The 22112-nt window shown below is 35.7% G+C and overlaps 3 protein-coding genes across 3 annotated transcripts; 2 read left to right on the top strand and 1 right to left on the bottom strand.

The window, feature by feature from the left end:
• The first annotated feature begins 1250 nt into the window (after window positions 1–1250).
• Window positions 1251–2378, top strand: LOC112086103. The gene is made up of 4 exons (XM_024154873.1): window positions 1251–1543; window positions 1627–1753; window positions 1843–2154; window positions 2232–2378. The coding sequence occupies exons 1-4, from the start codon at window positions 1251–1253 to the stop codon at window positions 2376–2378; spliced, it is 879 nt and encodes a 292-aa protein (XP_024010641.1).
• A 3854-nt stretch (window positions 2379–6232) lies between these two features.
• Window positions 6233–10235, top strand: LOC18009433 (chromatin assembly factor 1 subunit FAS1). The gene is made up of 11 exons (XM_006391492.2): window positions 6233–6697; window positions 6904–7003; window positions 7094–7241; window positions 7323–7446; window positions 7551–7909; window positions 7990–8307; window positions 8740–8821; window positions 8918–9055; window positions 9207–9620; window positions 9701–9838; window positions 9921–10235. Exons 1-11 carry the CDS (start codon window positions 6233–6235, stop codon window positions 10092–10094), a joined length of 2460 nt encoding a protein of 819 aa, XP_006391554.1. The 3' UTR covers window positions 10095–10235.
• Window positions 10236–11755: 1520 nt separating this feature from the next.
• LOC18009432 (omega-hydroxypalmitate O-feruloyl transferase) lies at window positions 11756–15549 on the bottom strand. The gene is made up of 2 exons (XM_006391493.2): window positions 15064–15549; window positions 11756–12715 (listed from the first exon to the last, which is right to left on the bottom strand). The coding sequence occupies exons 1-2, from the start codon at window positions 15529–15531 to the stop codon at window positions 11825–11827; spliced, it is 1359 nt and encodes a 452-aa protein (XP_006391555.1). The 5' UTR covers window positions 15532–15549; the 3' UTR covers window positions 11756–11824.
• Between the last annotated feature and the right edge of the window lie 6563 nt (window positions 15550–22112).

A 22112-nucleotide genomic window follows, 5' to 3' on the forward strand; every position in this document is an offset into this window, starting at 1 on the left:
TGTTAAATGTTATAAAAATAACTTTTTATTACTTACAAATGTGTAAAAGTGAAAGACAATCAAATTAAAAAATTGTTAAATGTTGACTTTAGACAGGCATTGACTTTTACGACGAATTTACGACGCTTCTGATGAACTCGACGTAAATTCGTCGTAATACTCAAACCTTAAACCTATAGGGTTTAGCTTTCTCACCTTATACAATTGTTGTTTTGTGCTGTTTCCTGAGGAAACCCATTTATTCTATAAAAAGTTTTAGTATAAGATCCAAAAACTTGTAAATCTATGGTTAACATTACGTCGAATTTACGACGATTGGTACAAGATCGTCGTAAATTCGTCGTAATTTTCCAACAAATTAACGACGAAATTCCTCATATCTTCGTAACATCGACGCCAAATCTAACCCCTAAATCTTGTAATTATCATTTCCTGGGCTATATGATGGATTTCAAGCATGAGAATTATATGGTTTACATGCTCATAAGATACATATATACATTTAGGGAAACATGTAAAAGTTCATCTTAAACATTAGTATATTCATCATTATGCTATATATACATACAAGAAGTTGTACTGCACACATATACAATGTTTAGTAATGCATGTAGATACTTGGACATCTATAAATTTTTTTATTTTAACAAATTTTGAAAAATATATCGTAAATCTGTCGTAATGTTACGACACATTTACGACGGTTCTTTGGAAACTCAGCTGTTATGTAAAAAATGATTTATAAGATATCGTCGTAATTTCGTCGTAATGTTACGACGGATTTACGACGATTTGCTAGGATCATCGTAAATCCGTCGTTTAATCCAAAGACAGCCACATGTGTTTGTCTTATATGATTTGTGGATCGCTGGATATTATGCGTCGAATTTACGACACTTTCGTTGTACATTCGTTGTAAATTTACGATGGATTTACGATGAATATGAAAACTATATATATGGACGTACCATTCCCCACTTCATCGCTCATTCCTCCTAGTCCTTTCTCTCTCTCTACCTCTACCTTCTCTCCTCTTCTTCAAGTTTTCAGGTATTTTTTTAAAAAAAAATTAATATATAATTATAATATATAAAATTATAATTAATATTAGTTATAATTAAATTAACTAATATAGGAAAATTAGTTTAGGTTTATAATTAGTTTAGATTTAGAATTTGTTTATAATTAAGTTCAGAATTAGATTATAGGTCCGGAAAATAATTTTAATTAGTATTTGTCTTTTGCAGACGATGCCTCCTCGAAAAACCCACTACATCAACTTTAAAGCGGACGGACATTCTCTTTCTCGGACGTCTGCCTCGGGTAATACTGAGATCCCGTCTTCCTCTGGAGCCTTCCAGGTTCCGAACATGGCGGCTGAGCAGTCTCCACCACCGCCTCCACCACCACCTCCACCACCGGCACCCGAACCCTGCCCTCTGTATCCGTATGCCCGGTATACGGTGGAGGACCTATTAGTCCTACCAGGACGGGAGGGTTTACGACGTCTGGTCATCGGAAAAGCGGTACGAGACTCTTATTGGTAAGTATTTTTTTCTTTATCTTATTATTTTTTAAAATAAATCATTGACTTAATTAATAATATATTACGTTTTTATTTTATAGGTTTGGCTTGGATAATTGTGTCGGTCGTAGTGTTTCCGACACAATTAAGAGATATTTCGTCGAGCCTCACTACAACTGGGGCAAGGTGTCGCAAGACATTTTCAACACCAGGTACAAATGCTTCCTGGTAAATCTGGTTTTCTCCGTCTTAATTCTAATTATTTAAAATTTATTATATATAAATTGTTTTAACAACTATATTGTTTTATTTTGCAGCAAAGGTGGAACTGGGACATCTCGATCAACGAGGAGGTCTGGACACAGTTTCGCTTGAAGGCACAGAAACGCCTTGTCAACACCGTTTCCGATTGGAAGCGGAAGTGGGAGATAGACGGCGACAAAGCGAAGCCGAGTTTGATATCTACTTACTGCTGGAACAGGTTGAATGTGTATTGGATGGACCCGCATCCACAAGAAGTAGCTGCTAAGTGTTCGGAGGTTCAAAACCAGGTCGGTCCTAACGGTCGGAAGTTAGTGATCCAACACACTTCTGACCAAGTACCATTTGCGGGAAGACGTCTGATGATGGTAATAAATTTTAAATTATTTATTTTTATATTTTTATATAGTTTTGTATTTACTAATGTTTTAACCTTTTTTTGTAGGCGGATGAGAACAGAGGAGAGCTTCCTCCAGTGACGAAGCTCTTCGAGGTCACACACCGGAAGAAGGACATGACTTTTGTAGATGCTCGGTCAGAGGAGATCTATAACGAAGAGGATCGCCGAGCGGGAGACCCAGGTCACACCTGACTATACTATCCAAGTACCTTTGACCGTCCTCGACCAAGACAAGATCTTCGAAGAGGTATGATTTCAATATTCCTTTTAATTTAATTACTATATACTTATCTGTATATATATAGTTATGATATAACATTTTCACTTTTATTTGTAGGTTACTCCTAGGAAGAAGGGCTGCATCTTAGGGATGGGCTCTATAGAAACTGTCCCATCACCTCGTCTTCGGGGAGCCGCACGTACGAGGATCCGGGTCAACTGCGATAGAAGCTTGCTACAGCCAATGCTGGAATTACCGGTTTACGGGATGAGCAAGTGGTCCAGAAGCAGGAGATCTCCGAGATTAATGCGCTCATCGACGTCATAGAAGCAGCGGTTCTGCTGTTGGCCGCCGCAATCCGAGAGAGGCAACGCCGGTCACGGATTCTTGGAGGGGTTCTTCCAGTGGATCTTCTGACCAGTAGACAACCCAGGGTCAGACTTCGGTTCCCGTAGTTCAAATGGAAAATGGCGGTTTACAGCGGTTTCAGGCGAACATGACGGAGAGCCTTCTCGGAACGTCGATCTCAATCTCGAAGATTTTGATATCACTTTGTAGATTAATTTTAATTTTTCAAACATTTTGTATTTGAATTTGTATTTTAATATATTATTTTTTTTCGAATTTATTTTTTAATTATAATTTTGTTTTATTTAATATCAATTTACTAATTTATTTTTAATATTATTTTATTATTTAAAAATCAAATTTTCATTAATATTTTGTTTATTATATGACGTAAAATTGTCGTAAATTTACGTCGATTTTACGTTTAAAGTTTTACGATGAATTAACGCCAAAAAGTTTTACGACGAATTAACGTTGATTATTTACAACAAATTAACGTCGATCTCTAATAATTTTAATTATTTTTTGACAAAAAAAATTTGTTTCTTAGTCGTTGTAAATTCGATGTAATATTACATCGAGTTTACGTCGATTTTGTGTTGAAACGATAGTCGTCGTATTTTTGTCAAAAACTGTTACGACGAATTCTTTCCGACGAAATTACGAAAATTTATGGGTGTTGGAAATTTTATGTCAGTTTTACAAGGATTTGAGTTTTACGACGCTCGTTTACGACGATTTACTTTTTGTCGTTAATTCGACGCAAATCGACCATTACGTCGATATATTCCGATGTAAAACGCCTTTTTCTTGTTGTGTGACAAAGGAAAATGACTTTCCTTACAACCTTCATGTAAAGGATGCTTCGCTGCATCTAACATATCAAAAAATTGCCTCGTTTCTAAATTTGGCCCATCTACTCTAATTTTCATCTTCCATAAACACATCATGAACCATCCGTACTGTACTGAGGTTTCCTACTTGCATTGTAGGTTCTTCTAACCTCTCTATTTCACTAACTTGTCGATTAGTACTACCCTCATTCATAATATCTCTTTCTCCGTGATAATACCAGATTTCGTAATTCATCGTAAATCCTCGACTATATATATGATTCCACACTTTATCCACATTTATGAATTTATGATTATCACAACATGGATGAGGATAAATTATTTTACCACTGCTTAAGCATGTGTCTTGGTTTGTAGCAAAACACATAAATTCAGTGAGCTCTATGGCAAACTCATTTGTAACTTTTTTGGTAATTGAATCCCATCTATCATTGTACATTCACACTCGTGAATTACTATTTTACATGTTTGAAAATAGGTCCAATTGGAATGGATCTCAAAATATGGATCTTATTTGAAAAAAATAATTAATTTGAGAGAAAACAAGACTCTTATTTATATTGCACTTTTCTCATCTAAATTATTTCAATTTTTCGATGTGGGACAAACCACAACAAAAACTTTTTACAATGGTCTGAAATTTTCTTACAGATCTCCTATAAGTTTTCTTACAGAAAATATTTCGTCAGAAATGCGTAGGAAATTTCTGACGAAATACTCACAATAGTCACATAGAACCTACCACTTCCCTTCCAAATTTTGACCGAATTTTTTACGAATTTGTCTTTTGTAGGTTATTAGTAGGAAATACCCTATCATTTTCCTGACACCTTAGTTTAGTCGGAAATTTCCTACCAATTTTCCATGTCTTCTATTTTCCGTCGATATTACGTAGGATTTTTGTTATAAAATTGTCATACCAAATATTTCGTAGAAATTTTTGCAGGAATTATGTTTTCTTGTAGTGAAGTAGTTGAAACCAACAATTCTAATGAATGCAAGTTATCATCTTTAATTTGGGATTTACCAATCATTGATTATGTCCAAGAAAGCATTAAAAGTAGTACCACTATAACTATATAATTATAACAGAAAGATTATAAATTATGTGTAACCATTGTCATATACTTTGAAACCTCCGAACCAATCACAAGCACATATCAATGTTTGAACATTTCATGGAAAAATATAACTTAATACTTATTTAAGGTCCATGATCCAGTGCTAAGGAAAAAAAATAAGCTATTGTTGTGATAGGAATGTTGAGAAAATCACAAGCCATCCTAGATAACTCACCAAAGCGATGATAATTTTTTTTTCAATAATCCAACACATCTTGCAAAACTCTCCATGTCTAGTGTTATTTTTTTCAAGTACCTGTCCAATGCATATTTTCCACTAGCACTAAAATTCTTTTTGCAAAAGTTGTGGAAATCTGACATCAATGCAAACAAGCCATGTGCAAAATCTGAAAAAACTAAATATTTCTAAGCTTTTGGGTTGCTGACTTTGAAAAAACTTTTAAAGACAGATTCTGTTTGCATACTCCATCTTTTGTTGACATGTACACTCATCCAGATTTGAAACAATACTCTACTCAGAGCTGTGCCTGAGATTTCTTTAACTACAAGCGAGAACAAAAAAAATGACTCCTTAAAACTCTTTTTAATGCAGCTTAGCCCACAAATAATTGGCAAAAAAGAAGAAAAATGACATGCAAACCTTTAACCAAACATGCTTTTACCTATTCACAAACCACTTGGATTAACTCCAACTCTGAAAAATTGGCAAAAAAAAAATATTTAACTCCTCAGACCCTAAAGTATATGTTTCATTAGCCTGTGCTCAGGCGCGGCTCTGACTCTAGTAATGATAACTTAAACCGCCATTGCAAAAATCTCACTATAATCAATGCAAGACTTATCAACTACTAACCTTTCATAACCTCAACCATCTCGACAATAACAGCTTCTCCATTATTCTCATGTGCCTTCAGCCAATACTTAATCTTGTAAACTTGCATAAAAAACAAGTTGGAAGTCGAATACGTTAAAACTGAAATCAAGTTGGTTATCTCATCAAAAGGTTGCAGCAGCTCACAGATTTGGTGAACCAGCAACACGATTGATCAAACTCCCAACTCCCAAGTACCGACACTCCTCATCAGATTTTGGAAAGGCCTATTCAACTTTGTATATAGCATTTTTTTTCCTACCGTTAGCGGCTGAAAAGAAACAAAAGCAGGCCCATATGTAATTGGGCTTTCCCTCTCTTAAAACAAACTGCCGCCAAATAGCAAAACATAAATTTTGCATGTGTCATTTGGAGGCAAATCCACCCGTCAAATCCTTGGCGGGAAAATCAATCGGTGAAACCTCCATTTTTTTTTCCATTTCTCTTTCAGAACCATTTTCCCCTCCACTCATCATATCCTTCGTTTTCTCATACTTCACTCACCAAAAAAAAAAAAAAACGACAATCGCAGAGGAAAATTGAAACTCAAATCACAAAGAAACCCTAATTTCCACACTCGATTTTGTGAATCTAGTGTTTCTCGCCGTCGATTTTTCGCTAGGGATTTTCCAGATCTTGTTCATTTTTTTCTGGATTACTAGGGTTTCGCGATGGAAAAGGAATCGACGGTAATGAAAATCGAAAATCGGAAGATGATCCGTCAGGAGCAACAGAAGAAGCCGAGTAAGCGGAAGAGAGAACCCGCCGCGATTGAAAACCTAAGCTCTGAGGAGAAAGAAGCTCAGATCTCATCGTTGAAGAAGGAGACGGAAGGGCTTTTCGAGTATTTCAGAGAAATGATGGGTCAGAGCGAGACGACAGATCTGTTTTCAGGTTTGAGCGATTTCACCTCCGTGAACTCAATGGTGGCTTTGTTAATGGAGGAAATGAGCTTGCCTTTGTCGAAGCTTGTGGATGAGATTTTCTCGAGATTGACGGAGAAGATGGAAAGTGTAACGATGGCTTCCGTGAAGAGCGCCATTGTTTCTGTGGGACAGAGAGTGAGTTACGGTGTGCCCAACGCAGACGCCGATGTTTTGGAAGATGATACTGAATCTTGTCTCTGGTGCTGGGAGGTAATTGAATGGTTCATTGCTTGTTTCTTCTTCAATTGGTATTTTTAGGGCTTCCTATTGAGCATTTGGGATATTGATTGTGATTAGTGTCAATGTTCTACCTTGATTCTTGATAGAAGTAGCAATTAATGTGTTATTTGGTGTGATCTATATGCTTGGTGATAGCATTTAATGCTTGATTTGTAATTTTTTCTTTGATGTAATAGACGAGAGACCTGAAAATGATGCCTAAATCTGTGCGTGGATTGCTAAAAGTTCGACGGACTTGTAGGAAGAAGATTCATGAAAGGATTACAGCAGTTTCTGGTAAATGTTTTTTCTATCGATGATTAATTGATTAGAACCATCGATTGTTTGTATGATGTGGAAGCTTACATTACTGTGTTGTTTTTTCAGCAATGTTGGCTGCATTACAAAGAGTAGAGACTGAAAAGTCGTGCAGATCTGATCTGAGGAAGGCTGCTGAAAAGCTAGGTAAAGTACTGAGTGAGGTGGATATTCGATCGTTCATGGATAACATGTTGAAGAAGAATAGTACAGAGATGTAAGCATCTTTAGTTAGAGCTTGGTTTATATTTTCTCTTGCTTTTTTTTCTTATTTAGTTATTTGTTTTGGTCGTTAAAGGGCTGAGAAAGATGCGAAGCGAGAAGAGAAATTGCTTCTTAAACAAATGGAGAAAATTAGATGTGAAGCTGAGAAGGAAAAGAAGAGAATGGACCGTCAAATTTTGAAAGACAAACTGCAACATGTAAGCTAATATTTTCTTCATCGTCTTCTGGTGTTGTATATTCTCTTTTGGTCTATTGGATTTTGAATTACGACTTCTGACTGAGCATTTTCTGTTGTTGTCAGGAAAAAGAGCAGAAGCTGCTGCAGAAGGCACTTAATGACGATAAAGAAAAGGAAGAGATCGAGTCGAGAAAACGGATAAAGAAGCAGCAAGACGAGTCAGAGAGGGAGCAGAGGCGTAGAGAGAAGGAACAAGCCGAGCTAAAGAAGCAACTTGAAGTAAAGAAACAGGCTTCAATCATGGAGCGTTTTCTTAAAAGAAGCAAAGACAGTTCATTGACCCAACCAAAACTTCCTTCCGGTGAAGTAACTGCTCCGATTGCATCATGTACAAAACCTGAGAATGAAAGCAGAACAGTTATTCAGGCCATCGACAATGCCTTTGCAACAACTTGTGAAGCTACTGTTGATGATTTACGCAGGTATGACAGTAGTTTTCCTGGGTGATTGATCTGTTAGGTGTCACCTTGGATATTCTGATCTAAGTTGTATTCTTTTGCAGGGCACACTTTTCATCCTGGCGTCAGTTGGGTCAGTCGCTCTCGAGTTTGAAAACACATTGGGGGATGCGTAGGCAGCCAAAGAGTGAATTGTTTCCAAAACTAAAACTAGCTACAAATAGAGGACCAACATCTGACGGGGAACCTAACATGGAGAAGCAAGGGGATGAAGATGAAGAGAAAAACTTGGGTGGTGTATCTTGCATTTCGCAGTGCGAGTCTTCGTCATCTAATCGTAAGAAGTCCAGGAGAGCCAAGCAGTTGTTACAGTTTGATAAATGCTGCAGACCAGGCTTTTATGGTATCTGGCCAAGCCAAAGGTTAGTACTTGTTTTGAAAAACCTTCATTTTAGGCAGTAAGCTAAGAATATAGATCATTCTTTAGTTTAGTCAGCTAAAAGTATTTGTGAAACCTTCTTAGCTTCTCAATTAGTTTGTTTGTTACTGCTTTTGTGTATTAGCTTTACACATTTATGCTCCTTTGTAGAGGCTGATCCTTAAATCAACTAACCACCGTGTATGTTGGAAATATGTGGTTCTTATCCTCTTATATGCATTAATTTGGATTTAACATTCATTGTAGCTAATTTGTAACAGTGATTGTGTATTCAGTGATTATGCTAGAGTCGCAACGATGTCGTTTCATATTTTGATATACATCTGGCCATCCTATTTAGAAAAGAAAAAACCTCTGTGTACTCTCTAAGTTTGCTTTCAATGGTACTGAGAGTTCTTCTGTTCAACATCTACAGTCGAGTTGTAGGTCCACGTCGTCCTCTGAAAAAGGATCCAGAATTGGATTATGACGTTGATAGTGATGAAGAATGGGAAGAGGTAGTTTCACAGATTTCATCTCTTCTTTATGTTGTTACAACTCGATAACTCGATAAGATCACTGGGTAATACGGTGCTTTTTTTTGTTGTTTACAGGAACAAGCTGGTGAAAGCCTTTCAGATTGTGAGAACGACGAAGAGGATTGTTTGGAAGAAGGATGTTCAAAGGCTGATGATGAAGATGATAGTGAAGATAGCTTTATGGTACCTGATGGATATCTCTCTGAAGATGAGGTAGCCAAAGCAATGTTTACCTAATTCATCATAAATTCTTCTAATCTAAGTTGATATTTTAGAGATCTAATACAGCTATTTAAATTATTGGTCAGATTTCAACTCCTATTCCTCATTCATTCTCATAATTTTGGTTGCTTGTTTCTTTCAGGGAGTCCAAGTGGACAGAATGGACATTGACCCGTCTGAACAGGATGCAAGTTCGCATCCATCTAAGCAAGATCAAGAAAGTCAAGAGTTTCGCACGCTACTCCATCAACAAAAGCATCTGCAAACTTTGACTGATCACGCTCTGGCGAAAACACAGCCACTGATTATATCTAACCTAACGCATGAGAAAGTCTCTCTTTTATCTGTCAAAGATTTAGAAGGTACACAGAAAATGGAACAGGTATGTCTACGAGCTCTCGTGGTACGAGCATTTCCTTGGTCTTCTCTCATTGAGATATCTATCAATGACATACAAGACGAGGATCAAGAAACCGGCAAGTCATCTTGTAGTCAGAGCACTCCTCCACCTGCTTCAAGAGCAAAATCCATACCAGACTCAGATTTGCTTACAGTTGTGAGTAGATTTTCTCCAAACAAATAAATTGTTTTTTTAATATATTGTTACTTAGTTCTAACGAGAATTTTGCTTCACAGGTATCAACTATTCAATCATGCTCTCAAGGTATCAATAGAGTGGTTGAAACATTGCAACAGAAGTTCCCTGATGTTCCAAAGACCAAGCTGAGACAAAAAGTGCGCGAGATATCAGATTTCGAGGATAGCCGTTGGCAGGTTAGTTCTTACATTATACTTCTAATCTTTTAACAATTGTAATTACAAAGATTGTTGAATCCTTTAATTTTTAATGGAACAGGTAAAGAAAGAAGTATTGACAAAGCTTGGGTTATCGCCATCGCCGGATAAAGGCGGTAAGAGACCAAAGACGATATCTACATTCTTCTCAAAACGGTGTTTGCCTCCATCCACAAAACCACCACCACCCGCGGTTGAAGAAACAGAGAGATTGGAAAATGAGAATGATGCTTAAGTCTCTTTCACAGTTTCCATCCTTTTTTTTGGTGACATCCCTCAAATTGTTTTTTGCTTTGTGGATACAAAATGTATGATGCAAAATATTGGAAAAGTGTTTTTGATGAGGGAATGATAAGTCGGTTAAGGAGAAGTAACCTGAAATGTTTATGTTCAGGTTAAAAGTTTATGCACAGCCTTAATAACTATAAATCTTCTCCATTCACAATATATTTTGTGCTTTCATTACAACGTTTAACTACTTTTTTTTATAACAAAAACAGAAGATTACATAGGTGTGCAGTATTCACACCCTCTGTTTCAAATGAATTACCGAATGTGTTTGTAATTATATTCGATTTATTGTTTCAAAGAAAAAGAACGAAACCAGAGAAGGCCATTTTAGAGTAACCAAAAAGAAATTACTAAAATCTATTATATTAAAACAGAAGCACATTTAGCACTTACTTCCAAACACTCCTAATTTTTTTTTAAATGTTTAATTTTGAAAATTAGTTATTAATTTAAATATTTTTAGAATTCCTTAAATATAGGTAATTTAGATTTGATTTGATTTGATTTGATTAAAAATAATAAATCAGATATTAATTTAAATTTGATTTAAAGATTCTAATTTAAATAATTTCTATACTATTAAACATTTTTATCAAAAAAATCTAGAATTTTTGAAAAAAAAAATTCACATATAAAAAATGATGGTCATATTTGAAATATAAAATATTTATAATGATGTAAATGATATGATATTTATGTTGCTTATATAATATATTTATGATTATGATTTATTTACAAATTAATAATAAAATAATAGGTAAAATTCAAATGTATAATTTAAATATTAAAAATATATTTTTTAAAAATTCATAGAACTAAAAATATATATAAAAAACCGGGTTAAAAATATTTTGGTAACTAAAATCACTAATTTTTAATTATACATGTATATCAAAAATATATTTTTCATACAAAATCAAAACATAAAAAAATTTAAAATTATTGCATACACTATAATGTGGTTTGAAAAACCAGTTGTACACTCTCTTCGTTGATTAAATTCTAAAAAACTATAATGCTAAATAATACTGTTAATACATCTCAAACTTTTAACAAATATTTATATTATACGGTAATATGAACGGAAAAGTTAGAATTATGTTTTTATAATAGTTCATTTTGAATTAATATTAGTGGACGGGTTAAAATTATATTTTTATAATCATAATTAATTTTAATATTATAAAAATATATCTAAACACAAAAATCAATATTTTCACTTATTAAAAAATATATTTATAAAAATAATTATATCTAAACTCAAAAACACAAATTATATTACAAAATTCGTTAAACAATAAAAATATTCTCGTGCGGATGCACGGGGTTAGAATCTAGTTTGATATTAAATTTGTATTCTTATATATATATTTAAAATAGATTTAATGGAATACAAAAGAAAAGCATACAATATAAGGAACACAAGTATCGGTTTTAATACTTTTTTATTAAATAATGTTATTAATACTTTTAATATTAAATATCAAACAGAACCAAACCATACTGTAATTTTTTTTGTCAACGTAGCATTATGTAGGTTTTATAATGTTTTTAATTTAATTTAATTTAGGTCCTATAGAACTGAAAGAAAAAAAACAAAACAAATCGTCCACAGAAAATACCATAGTAATGAAACAAAATTAAGCAATACAAATGCAAAGTGGAGACAAGAAATTAGCAGACGGTGTCTTCAAACCACTTCTGAAACTTGCACATCTCCTTAGAAGGCAAAGCAGCCAAAACATTAACACCTTTACTATCTCCATCTATGTCCGGAAAAAGCAAAACTATGTCTTTCCGATGATACACAACGGGACAGCTATACTTAGGCTTTCCCCATGGATATTCCACTTCTGCAAATCCAAGTTTCCACCACGAAGAAACCAAAACTTCCCCATGCGGAAACCCTTTGTACATCTCTCCCCAATCTATAGCGGATCTCGCGTACTCATCCGTTATCCTCTTCGACCCTTCTCCTACCATTTCCACAATCCTCCCAAACGGTTCTTCGTGCAATGCCTTGCGTTTTGCCTTCGCATACGCTGTTAAAACCGCATTCCCAGTGTATGAAGAGGGAAGCTGAGGATTCAGCCTCCCTCTTATGTCCACCGCATAAAGAATCGTTGATTCTCTTTCAAGATCCTTCTCTTCTTCTTCTTCTACTAAAGAGAGTGCCTTACACCTCCAGACCAAAGCGGTCACAACGTTGAAACCCGTCACACGTACACATTCACTACTAAGACACTCCGAAGCCTTCTCTTTGAGCCTCATGATTTGTTGAGAGGATAGCTTGAAAATGTTGAAGTCTAAGTGTTCTGCAGTAGTTTCGAAGACTGTTGTCTTTTCGGAGTTTTGGAGCTGGACAAGCTCGTGGTGTGGGAATGTGACACGCGGCGGAGTACGAGCTTTGAGAAGAGTACGGTCGTTGCATGGAGGTGTTGATAAAGGCTTCTCACTTAGTAGAGTGGCTAAGTTTTCGAGAAATGTTTTGAAACTAAGTCCATCGAATGTCGTATGGTTTGTTGAGATTCCCATTGCAAATCCACCGCACTTAAATGATGTCAGCTGGCAAAATTTTAATTTTAAGTACATATATTGATCTCCATCACTCAGTTATTGTTAAGGACAAACTTAAGAAGCATCACTTTGAGCCACTTGTAAACGACATTTTTTTCTAGTTATTATACGTGTATATTTTATTCCGTTAGTTAAGATGAAGTTTATGTACCGTTTTCTCTAAAAAAAGAACAATTAGTTTTGAATTATTTTAACATTAAAAGATTGAAAAATTGAAAACAACAAAAAAGCCGGACACTAAAAAAACTCCTGAAATTTCTGTTTTTCTTTTATAATAACTTGATTTAAAAGTATCCAAAGTCCTTCCAAAAATTTGATTTTGGAAAATGACAAGTTTGCTTTAGCCTATATCTATAAAATAGTTAGAAGTTATTTACATACATATGCAAGAATTTACAGAATTTATAAACCTAATTTACCAGAGCTTTGGCCCTACCCTAAATGCAAAGTTAGCACAAATCATTGGAATATATGATCATAGCACACAAGAATAATCCATAGAATACCCATATATAGCATATCGTACATAGTATATACTATATACATACCACAACACATTTAAAAAGATGTCGACACTGACTACTTACTACTGCCTCATACGTTCATTAACTATCGAGTAAATGTGGTATATAGTACTGTACTTTAGAATAATGATTACATTATTTGGCGGTATATCAAACAGAATTACGTCACATTAATTTAGATTGCTTTAAGTTTGGTAAGATTCAATAAATGATTAACCAAGAAAACCAGCGTTTTAATATTTTAATAACTCCACGGCACAAGTAGATTTATGTTACAATCATGAATATATTATGACCTTTTTATTAATACTAACAACGTAACTAATAAATAAATTGTTCTTAAAAAAAAAGCGTAACTAAATAAATTGAAATAACTTTTTTTATAGATTCTTTAGTTTTGATAATTTTATAAATATTGATGTGTAGCACCTCGATTTAATGTATTGGATGAAAATATAGTTATATATATAGTTTTATATAACTAAGAAATAAAATAAAATAGCAACCAAATTTATGTGTCAGCAGTATTGTACATTGGAAAATTTTCAAACTATTTCAAACTTAATTGGCATATTGTCTGTCTGCAGGCGAAACTGAAACATGTGTAGTTATATGTTACATATTACACCTATTTTTTTTTTGTTTTTTTATATGTTAATTACCTTTTTGTTTACCTGTTTTCTTATACGTACTTGATAAATATGATGGATATATATATACATACATATATATAATATAATACCATTCCGACTGATTAAATTAAATGGGAACTAGGAAAAAAATTACCAGGGTCAAACTATATATTAAATAGTAAAATAAATCCAATATTTTACAAAAGTATATTATTATTATTATTATTATTATTATTATTATTTAATAAATACTACATAAGTTATTAGAAATAAAAAATTCAATTCCATATTTTTAGTTGTATTAATTTAAAAGTGTATATTGCTGACAACCGTTTATTTTGGCAAAAATATATGATTTGAAATATTTTTAGATAACAATTTAAATTAAAGAATTTGAACCAATAATAAGAATTGAAAACCAAAAGGAAGGGAAGAAAACGTTATGGAAAAAGCAGTATGTATCAAGAAATTATAAAGTTATTGATTATTAAGCAGTTACGGAAGAAACAAAATAATGTAAATAATCATTTTAGGACAACGTAAAAAAAAAACTAGGACAAAATGCATATAGAATGTCGCTAAATGGATTTGAGTTCAGGATAGGGGAGTCAAACTTGAAGCATTTTAAACCAAATTAGCCGTATGTCACTAACAAGTATATGTGGCTGCGTAAATTTTTCTATAAAAATTAAGGGGTGAACCCCTTAGATTAAAATTAAAATGTGGCCCTTTTAATGAAATTATATAAAAAAATCAGTAATCAAATGTACAGTAATATTTTTAATTTGGTGAAAAATGGTTATACTTTCATACCGCTGAGGATCTAACTTGAACAAAATAAAAATATGCACCAGATAAATTAGCCAACCAAGAAAATTATAATTCACTTATTAAATGTGGCTTCTAAACTTAATATATAAGATGTGGCTTTAGGCGATTGGCTTTTTCATTTCACTGTAGGCAAGTCTCTGTCTCCTACATGGGTCTGCCTCTGCCTAAACTAAAAGAAAGTTTGTTTGTGTTTTTGTTATACAACATACAATCAGAATTTTTGATTTTTGTATGATATATATAACTCCACAAAATAAACAAATATTACTCCACAAAAACAAGTAATTAACCTGGAAAAGTATAGGTTTAGGAATTAATTAAAAAAACATAAGAAGTAATTGTTGGTTACCTGAAAAGCAAACAATGGTTGATCATCTTTGGGAAAACTTTCAAGCTGACTTGTAACCAGTTGAGCAAAAGCTGGATTTGGATAAACCAAATCTCCAAGATCCTCCAAAGTATACTCACTAGCCGCCGTCACAAACCCAGCTCCAGCACCGTTACAGTCAACATCTAACCGTCCAGAGCTATGGTTCAGGCGAAGTCTCCCAGCCAAGAACTCGTAAACATCTATAGCGCTCACCAACGCTTTTCTCAATATCCCCGTCACAATCTCCGGTGGAAACTCCTTGTTTTGTCGGAAGAAATGAACAGTTTGGACATCAAAGTTGAGAATCTGGTCGACGTTGGACAAGAACATAGATTTTCTCTTATTGGTTAAGGTTTGTTCAGATGGGAAAATGAGTGATGATTCTTTGATCGTCACTTTGAGATCTTGAAGAAGCAATGATGATGGTTCTTGGTACGAAGCACCCATTTCCACAATCTTTCTTTCTCTTCTCTCTCTCACTCCAAGGTAATTGTGTTTTGTGTGAAGTTTTTGATTTGGGTTTGAAGCTTAATTAATAGACTAACACATGGTGAAAGATGGTTATTCTGTGTAATTTATGGTATGAAATTATCCATGGTTAGTAATATGGATCTCACACAATTAATTTAATTTCTTAAAGCAAAAGATTTGTTACGGAGCTACAAGAAAAAAACAAAACAAACAAGCAGTTTCGTGTTACGTCGACTTCGTTTTGTCCAATCACATGAAAGCGTTTTTCTTTAAAGGCAAACATTGTCACATTGACACTGTTGTTATATTTATGCTGTGTTTAGTGATGGGCTTGCTTTGGTGGGTGTGAGTAGGGTTGGTGATTTACTTAAGGATTTGATAGTAGAAGTTTGATATGTCGGTTTTAGTTACATATAATACATGTGATTTGCGTTCATGAGTCGATTGATATGTGCCAAATTTTGGCTTCTCCGTTTGTGGTTTATATGGGATAATAAGATTTTTTTACCCATTTGATTTTGCGGGATTAAACTACCGTTACAATATACAATTAGTCTTCCTTTACTTTCTAACTTTATATTATAAGAAACTAGATATTTTTTCGTAGTTATGACCTAATTCTGCTTCTCTGATTCTTAACTCGAGCCTCGTGTGTTGGAAATTTGCGGCATTTTGAGCCTCGTGTAGTCGTGTTGTTGGAATTTTCCAAGAGATTTTCAAACGGTTTTGGGTATAAAACATCAAATTTGAAAATTTTAACATTTAACACTGAAAAAAAAAGCATTTAACATTAAGAAAGTTGAACACATTAACGTAAGCATAACACATAAAATAGTTTTTATTCTTATTATATAAAGTTAAACGCGTTAACGTGAGCTAAAATAATTCTAACTTATAAGATTATAACATGTTTCATATTGAATTAAGATCGTGATATGTGTCAAAGTATTGATATAAACTTTTTAAATTCTTAGTTATTTATTATCAAATAGATAAAATAACAAAAAAAAAATTGAAAGCACACTGTGTTTTCAAAAATAGATATAACAAAATAAAATTAAATAAAATTATAAAACATAGAAATTACAAAATCAGATAAAAATAAATCTTTTTTTTTAAAAAAAGGTCAGTTTCAAGCTTGGTAGGGTATCCGCTGCAGACTTAAATTTAGTCTATATTATTCCATTTAGTCTGTAGAGGTTTTAAATTTTTATGGTATACTGATGCAGCATACATCCTATTCCTTGCACAACGTGATTTCCTTCTTTTTGTTTTGATAGTTTTTTCTTTTTGTTTGCTTTTTTTTTTTTAATTTCTTTTAGTTTCCTTTTCATAGAGATTTTCAATTCCTATAAAATTAAAGATTCATTCCCGAATCTATTAATAGAACCTGAGTCTTGTATTAGAATTATCTTTTGCTTGAATTATTAATAAGAACTCTTTGTTCTCCATAACTCCGGCATTTTCTTTGAGATTCAACAGTTTTGTAAATGCTTGATTAACATGTATTCTAAGAACCAACGTTACTCTTGCATTATTCGTTACTTCCGCTCCGTCAGTTGGTATCAGTTTCAAAGGTATGATTCTGTTGCAATGCCTCCTCGCAGAGACAAACAATCCATGGATGATTGGTCACAATTCTGTGACATGTTTGACGAATGTAAAGCCAATATGCAACGTACGGTGTCTGAGGCTATTCAAAAAGCGGTGTCTGGTCTTATTGAAGCTAACACTGATATTCATAGAGCACCCTGTCGTAACCAGGAAAAATAGTTGCTTGACGAAGAAGATTTTCAATCAGACGCGAATCCCTTCAGCAACTCTGTCATCCTACACCTAATCAAAATCATGGAGACGACAATCGATGGCAATCTAGTTTCAAAGTTGAAATCCCTGAATTTCATGAGCTGATAGCTGAGGAATTCCTTGATAGGCTAGTAACAGTTGATGTTATCCTTGAATTTAAACAAGTTCCAAACGACAGCACTGTTCCCTTGGTTGCAATTCGATTTAAAGGCAGAGCTGATGCTTGGTGGCAACAATTCAAACTCTCTCGTCAACGAGCTGGAAAACCAAAGCTAATGGCATGGAACAAGTTAAAAAAAACATATGCGCAAGGCTTTTCTTCCACTCAACTTTCACCGTCTGCTTTTTCAAAAGTTCCATAACCTCGTCAAAACTCTCGCATAGTTAACAACTATGTACAAGAATATTTTCAGATGATAACTCGCATCAATTTACAAGATTCAGAAGATCAATTGGTTGCACGATTTATTGCAGGTCTAAGACCACAACTGCAGACCATGCTTAATCAATTTGATCCTGTTACGGTTTCCAAAGCACATCAACGAGCCTTGGTGATGGAGCAACAAACTCACTCTTCCGGCGCATCATCCAATGCTTGGAATTCTCGACGAAGAAACCCCATCTCATCTTATACAGAAGCCACGCCTGATACATGACGTGACACCACCTCTGGTACACGTTCGATTTCACATGCACAAGATGTTTCTCCAAACTCCTTTGATTCTCGCCCTTCTCGACCCAATGCTTTTCGATGCTACTCTTGTGGCAAAACTGGACAGGGACAAACAGCTTGTCCTACTTTTGGACGTTGAGGTTTGTCAGCAGAGGATAGAGAAATGCTTGGTGATCCCACCTACGATACTGAAGAGACAATTTGATAATACAGACGATATTCAATTGACTGGTGATACCGGACATTTATTCATGATTCGTAGAAACTGTCTGGCCCCAAAAACAGATGAAGTGTGGCATGTACGGCCTTGTTTCATCCCACATGCATGGTTAAAGGGAAAGTTTCCGATTTGTCATTGATTCAGATTGTTGCTCAAACGTCATTTCTGAAGATGTTGTACACAAACTTGCAATACCTGTTGAAGCTCGTCCCCATCCTTACTGGTTGCTCTGGATGCCAACTGGGGCTGAAGTGCAAGTGTCAACACGAGCTTTAGTGTCTTTCTCCATCGGTTCCTTTTATAAAGACACGACGTATTGCGATATTTCTCCTATGGATGTCTCTCATATCATCTTCGGGCGCTCACAGCAATATGACAGAGAGGTTTTGCACAATGGCAAAGCTAATGCTTACTCTTTCATGTTTTAAGGTAGGAAGATTACTCTGCTTCCTTTGCCACAACCAGAACGGATTCTCACCCCCAAGCAAATCACTGAGTACAACAAAACAGAGCTTGTTAATGATACAAACTCCCAAAGAACGGCACACACTTAGTCGGTATCGGACGGATAGATCCTTGACTCCAACTTGTTCTCGGAGCAGATGCTAAGACGTGAGAATAAATTCCGAAGATCTTTAGGCCCAAACTCGTGGAGAACAACTTAAAACAAAAGAGATGGAACAAAGATAAAAAGAGATCGCCGGTAAAAGGATGTTAGGGTGTGAGAAATGAAATCCCAAAAATCCTTAAGCCCCGATTACTACTAACGAAATCTTTAAACTTTGCAGAAAAATGCTGCATCAAGTTCTATGGACTGAACTTGATAAACCGAAAATTATTCAAGAGGCTAACCACCTAAAGAATCGAAAAAGTTCAAAGAGAACAAAGGAGAAAGGTCTCATATTTATTTGATAAGTGAATGGCAAAAATGTAAGGGGGTCCAAGCCTTTATATAGTAGGCGGAGTAGTCAAAAAAACATACTCGAAAATGACAGAAAATTTAATGAAGTCTTTGACTGAAATAAATAAACTAAAGACTGACTCTTCGACTGGCCTTGACTGACTCTTGAACTGCCAAGCCGAAAATGACTCTTGAGCTACCGACCCATGAACCAGACCGCAAACAAACCTGGGTCAAGAGATGGGCAATGGACTTAACCTCGTTAAAAACCTACCCGGTAAACCCATTGGGATAAACCCGGGTGTAAGGAAAAACAGTATTAAGCCATCACCCATACCAGATTAGTTACAGCCGGTGTTCATAAGCACGGTCACGATCTTGGGTGATGTTGGATCGTCTGGTCCGATCTTGGTCCCGTTAAGTAAAGCCTGAATCGCTCCCGCTAGCTTCTTAGCCCTAGATCGCGTCATGGGTCCATCCGATACGACCAAGTGTGCTTCCGGAACCTCGATTCTTTTGTCTGGGTCGTCCTCCGGGTCCATAATCGTATCATCCTCCCCCTCTTGAAAAGGACTTGTCCTCAAGTCTGATCCTCTGCGACAAAGGGAATAAGGTCAGAAATGTTGAAGCTGGAACTGACTAAGTACTTACCTTGTAAGTCGATCTTGTAGGCGTTGTCATTGATCTGCTCAATGACCGTAAAGGGACCATCCATACGAGGCAATACCTTGGACTTTCTTTCCTCCGGAAACTTGTCATTCCTCAAATAGATCCATACCAGATCGCCTGGTTCAAACATCTTTTGGTTCTGGCCCTTATTGGCGTGTTTCTTGTAAAGCTCGGTCTTCCTCTCAATGTTCTGCTTGGCCTTCTCATACTGCTTGACAAGCTCGGCCTTTTTCTTCCCATCCATACTTACACGCTCAGACAAAGGTAAAGGCGTGAGATCAAGGGGAGTAAGAGGGTTAAAACAGTAAACCATTTGGAACGGGGAAAACAATGTATTAGAATGAACAGTATAGTTATAAGCAAACTCTACATGTGGTAGACAATCTTCCCACGTCCTAAGGTTATTTTTAATAACAGAACGAAACAATGCGGACAAGGTTCTATTAACGACCTCCATTTGGCCGTCGGTCTGTGGGTGGCAAGTGGTGGAAAAACATAACTTAGTACCTAGTTTTGACAAAAGCGTTTTCCAAAAATAACTAAGAACTTAGCATCGCGGTTAGAGACTATAGTTCTAGGTATTCCGTGCAGCCTAACCACTTCTCTAAAGAACAAATCAGCCACATTAGACGCGTCATCAGTCTTATGACAAGGAATAAAGTGCGCCATTTTTGAGAACCTATCGACCATAACAAAGATTGAATCCCGACCCTTCCTAGTTCTTTGCAATCCTAACACAAAATCCATAGAAATGTCCGTCCAAGGAGAGCTAGGAATGGGTAAAGGAGTGTACAAACCTGGGGGCTGGCTGTTGGATTTCACATACAGGTGATGCATCGGCTGCAAACTCTTTCCACATCTCTTTTCATGTGTGGCCAGAAGAAGTGATCCTGGACCACACTAAGAGTTTTGGCTACTCCAAAGTGCCCCCTCAAACCGCCGCCATGAGCCTCCCTAACAAGCAAATCACGAAGAGAGACATTAGGTATACAAAGACGGTTTATATAAAATAAGAAGTCATCACTCCAAAAATATTTTCCAGTAACAAATTTAGAACAGGATTGATAAACTTCCTGGAAATCTGGATCGGAGGTGTAGGCTTCTTTGATCATTTCAAAACCAAGGACCTTGGCGTCTAAGGTCGAGATTAGGGTGTATCTGCGGGATAAAGCGTCGGCCACAACATTTTCTTTTCTCTGTTTGTAGTAGATCATGTACGAAAAAGTTTCAATGAACTCCACCCATCTGGCATGCCGCTTGTTCAGTTTCTGCTGGCCCTTGAGGTGTTTAAGTGATTGATGATCCGTGTGAATCACAAATTCCTTCGGCCAGAGGTAGTGTTGCCAGGTTTGGAGCGCACGGACCAATGCATAAAGTTCCTTGTCGTAGGTGGGATATTTCAAGGTCGCGCTACCAAGTTTCTCACTGAAGTAGGTAATGGGTTGCTTCTCGTGCATTAAAACCGCGCCAATACCTACACCAGAGGCATCGCACTCAATTTCAAAGGTTTTTATACAATCAGGCAAAGAAAGGAGAGGAGTATGAGTTAGCCTATTTTTAAGGAGTTGGAACGCCTCTTCTTGTGCTGTACCCATTTAAAATCAAATTCCTTTTTGATTACTTCGGTGAGAGGCGCTGCTATGGTACTGAAGTCCTTTACAAACCATCGGTAGAAACCAGCCAGGCTATGAAAACTTCAAAACTCTCCAACCGTCTTGTGACTGGACCAGTCTTTGATCGCCTTGATCTTTCCTCGTCAACCTGGATCCCATTGGCAACTACAAGAAAGCCTAGGAACACAACACTATCCGCACAAAAAATACACTTTTTCAAGTTCCCAAACAATTGCTCCTTCCTAAGCACTTCTAAGACTAACCGCAAATGCTCTAACTGCTCAACCAAGTTCTTGCTTTAGACTAAGATGTCATCAAAGTACACAACTACAAAAACGCCTATAAAAGATCGCAAGACATGGTTCATAAGTCTCATGAAAGTGCTAGGGGCGTTGGTTAAGCCAAATGGCATTACCAACCACTCGTAAAGCCCATGCTTTGTCTTAAAGGCTGTTTTACACTCGTCCCACTCTTTCATCCTTATTTGGTGATAGCCCTTTTCAAATCTATCTTAGAGAAAAGACATGAACCGTGAAGCTCATCAAGTATATCATCCAAACAGGGAATAGGGTGTCGGTTCTTTACCGTGATATTGTTGATCGTGCGGCAACCAACGCACATATGCCAAGTGCCATCTTTCTTTGGCACGAGTAAGACCGGGACCGCGCAAGGACT

This window comes from Eutrema salsugineum, unplaced genomic scaffold, assembly GCF_000478725.1.
Source record: "Eutrema salsugineum unplaced genomic scaffold, Eutsalg1_0 scaffold_9, whole genome shotgun sequence".
NCBI lineage: Eukaryota > Viridiplantae > Streptophyta > Magnoliopsida > Brassicales > Brassicaceae > Eutrema > Eutrema salsugineum.

What these genes read in the sequence shown, in the direction of transcription:
- LOC112086103 (XM_024154873.1), top strand. Translation starts at nt 1,251, where the DNA reads ATGCCTCCTCGAAAAACCCACTACATCAACTTTAAAGCGGACGGACAT. An exon ending in GCGGTACGAGACTCTTATTG is followed by an intron (nt 1,544 to 1,626) that starts GTAAGTATTTTT and finishes TTTATTTTATAG; the next exon opens with GTTTGGCTTGGATAATTGTG. An exon ending in CGGGAAGACGTCTGATGATG is followed by an intron (nt 2,155 to 2,231) that starts GTAATAAATTTT and finishes CTTTTTTTGTAG; the next exon opens with GCGGATGAGAACAGAGGAGA.
- LOC18009432 (XM_006391493.2), bottom strand. Translation starts at nt 15,531, where the DNA reads ATGGGTGCTTCGTACCAAGAACCATCATCATTGCTTCTTCAAGATCTC. An exon ending in AACCATTGTTTGCTTTTCAG is followed by an intron (nt 12,716 to 15,063) that starts GTAACCAACAAT and finishes AAATTTTGCCAG; the next exon opens with CTGACATCATTTAAGTGCGG.
- LOC18009433 (XM_006391492.2), top strand. Translation starts at nt 6,233, where the DNA reads ATGGAAAAGGAATCGACGGTAATGAAAATCGAAAATCGGAAGATGATC. An exon ending in AAGAAGAATAGTACAGAGAT is followed by an intron (nt 7,242 to 7,322) that starts GTAAGCATCTTT and finishes TGGTCGTTAAAG; the next exon opens with GGCTGAGAAAGATGCGAAGC. An exon ending in ACTCAGATTTGCTTACAGTT is followed by an intron (nt 9,621 to 9,700) that starts GTGAGTAGATTT and finishes TTTGCTTCACAG; the next exon opens with GTATCAACTATTCAATCATG.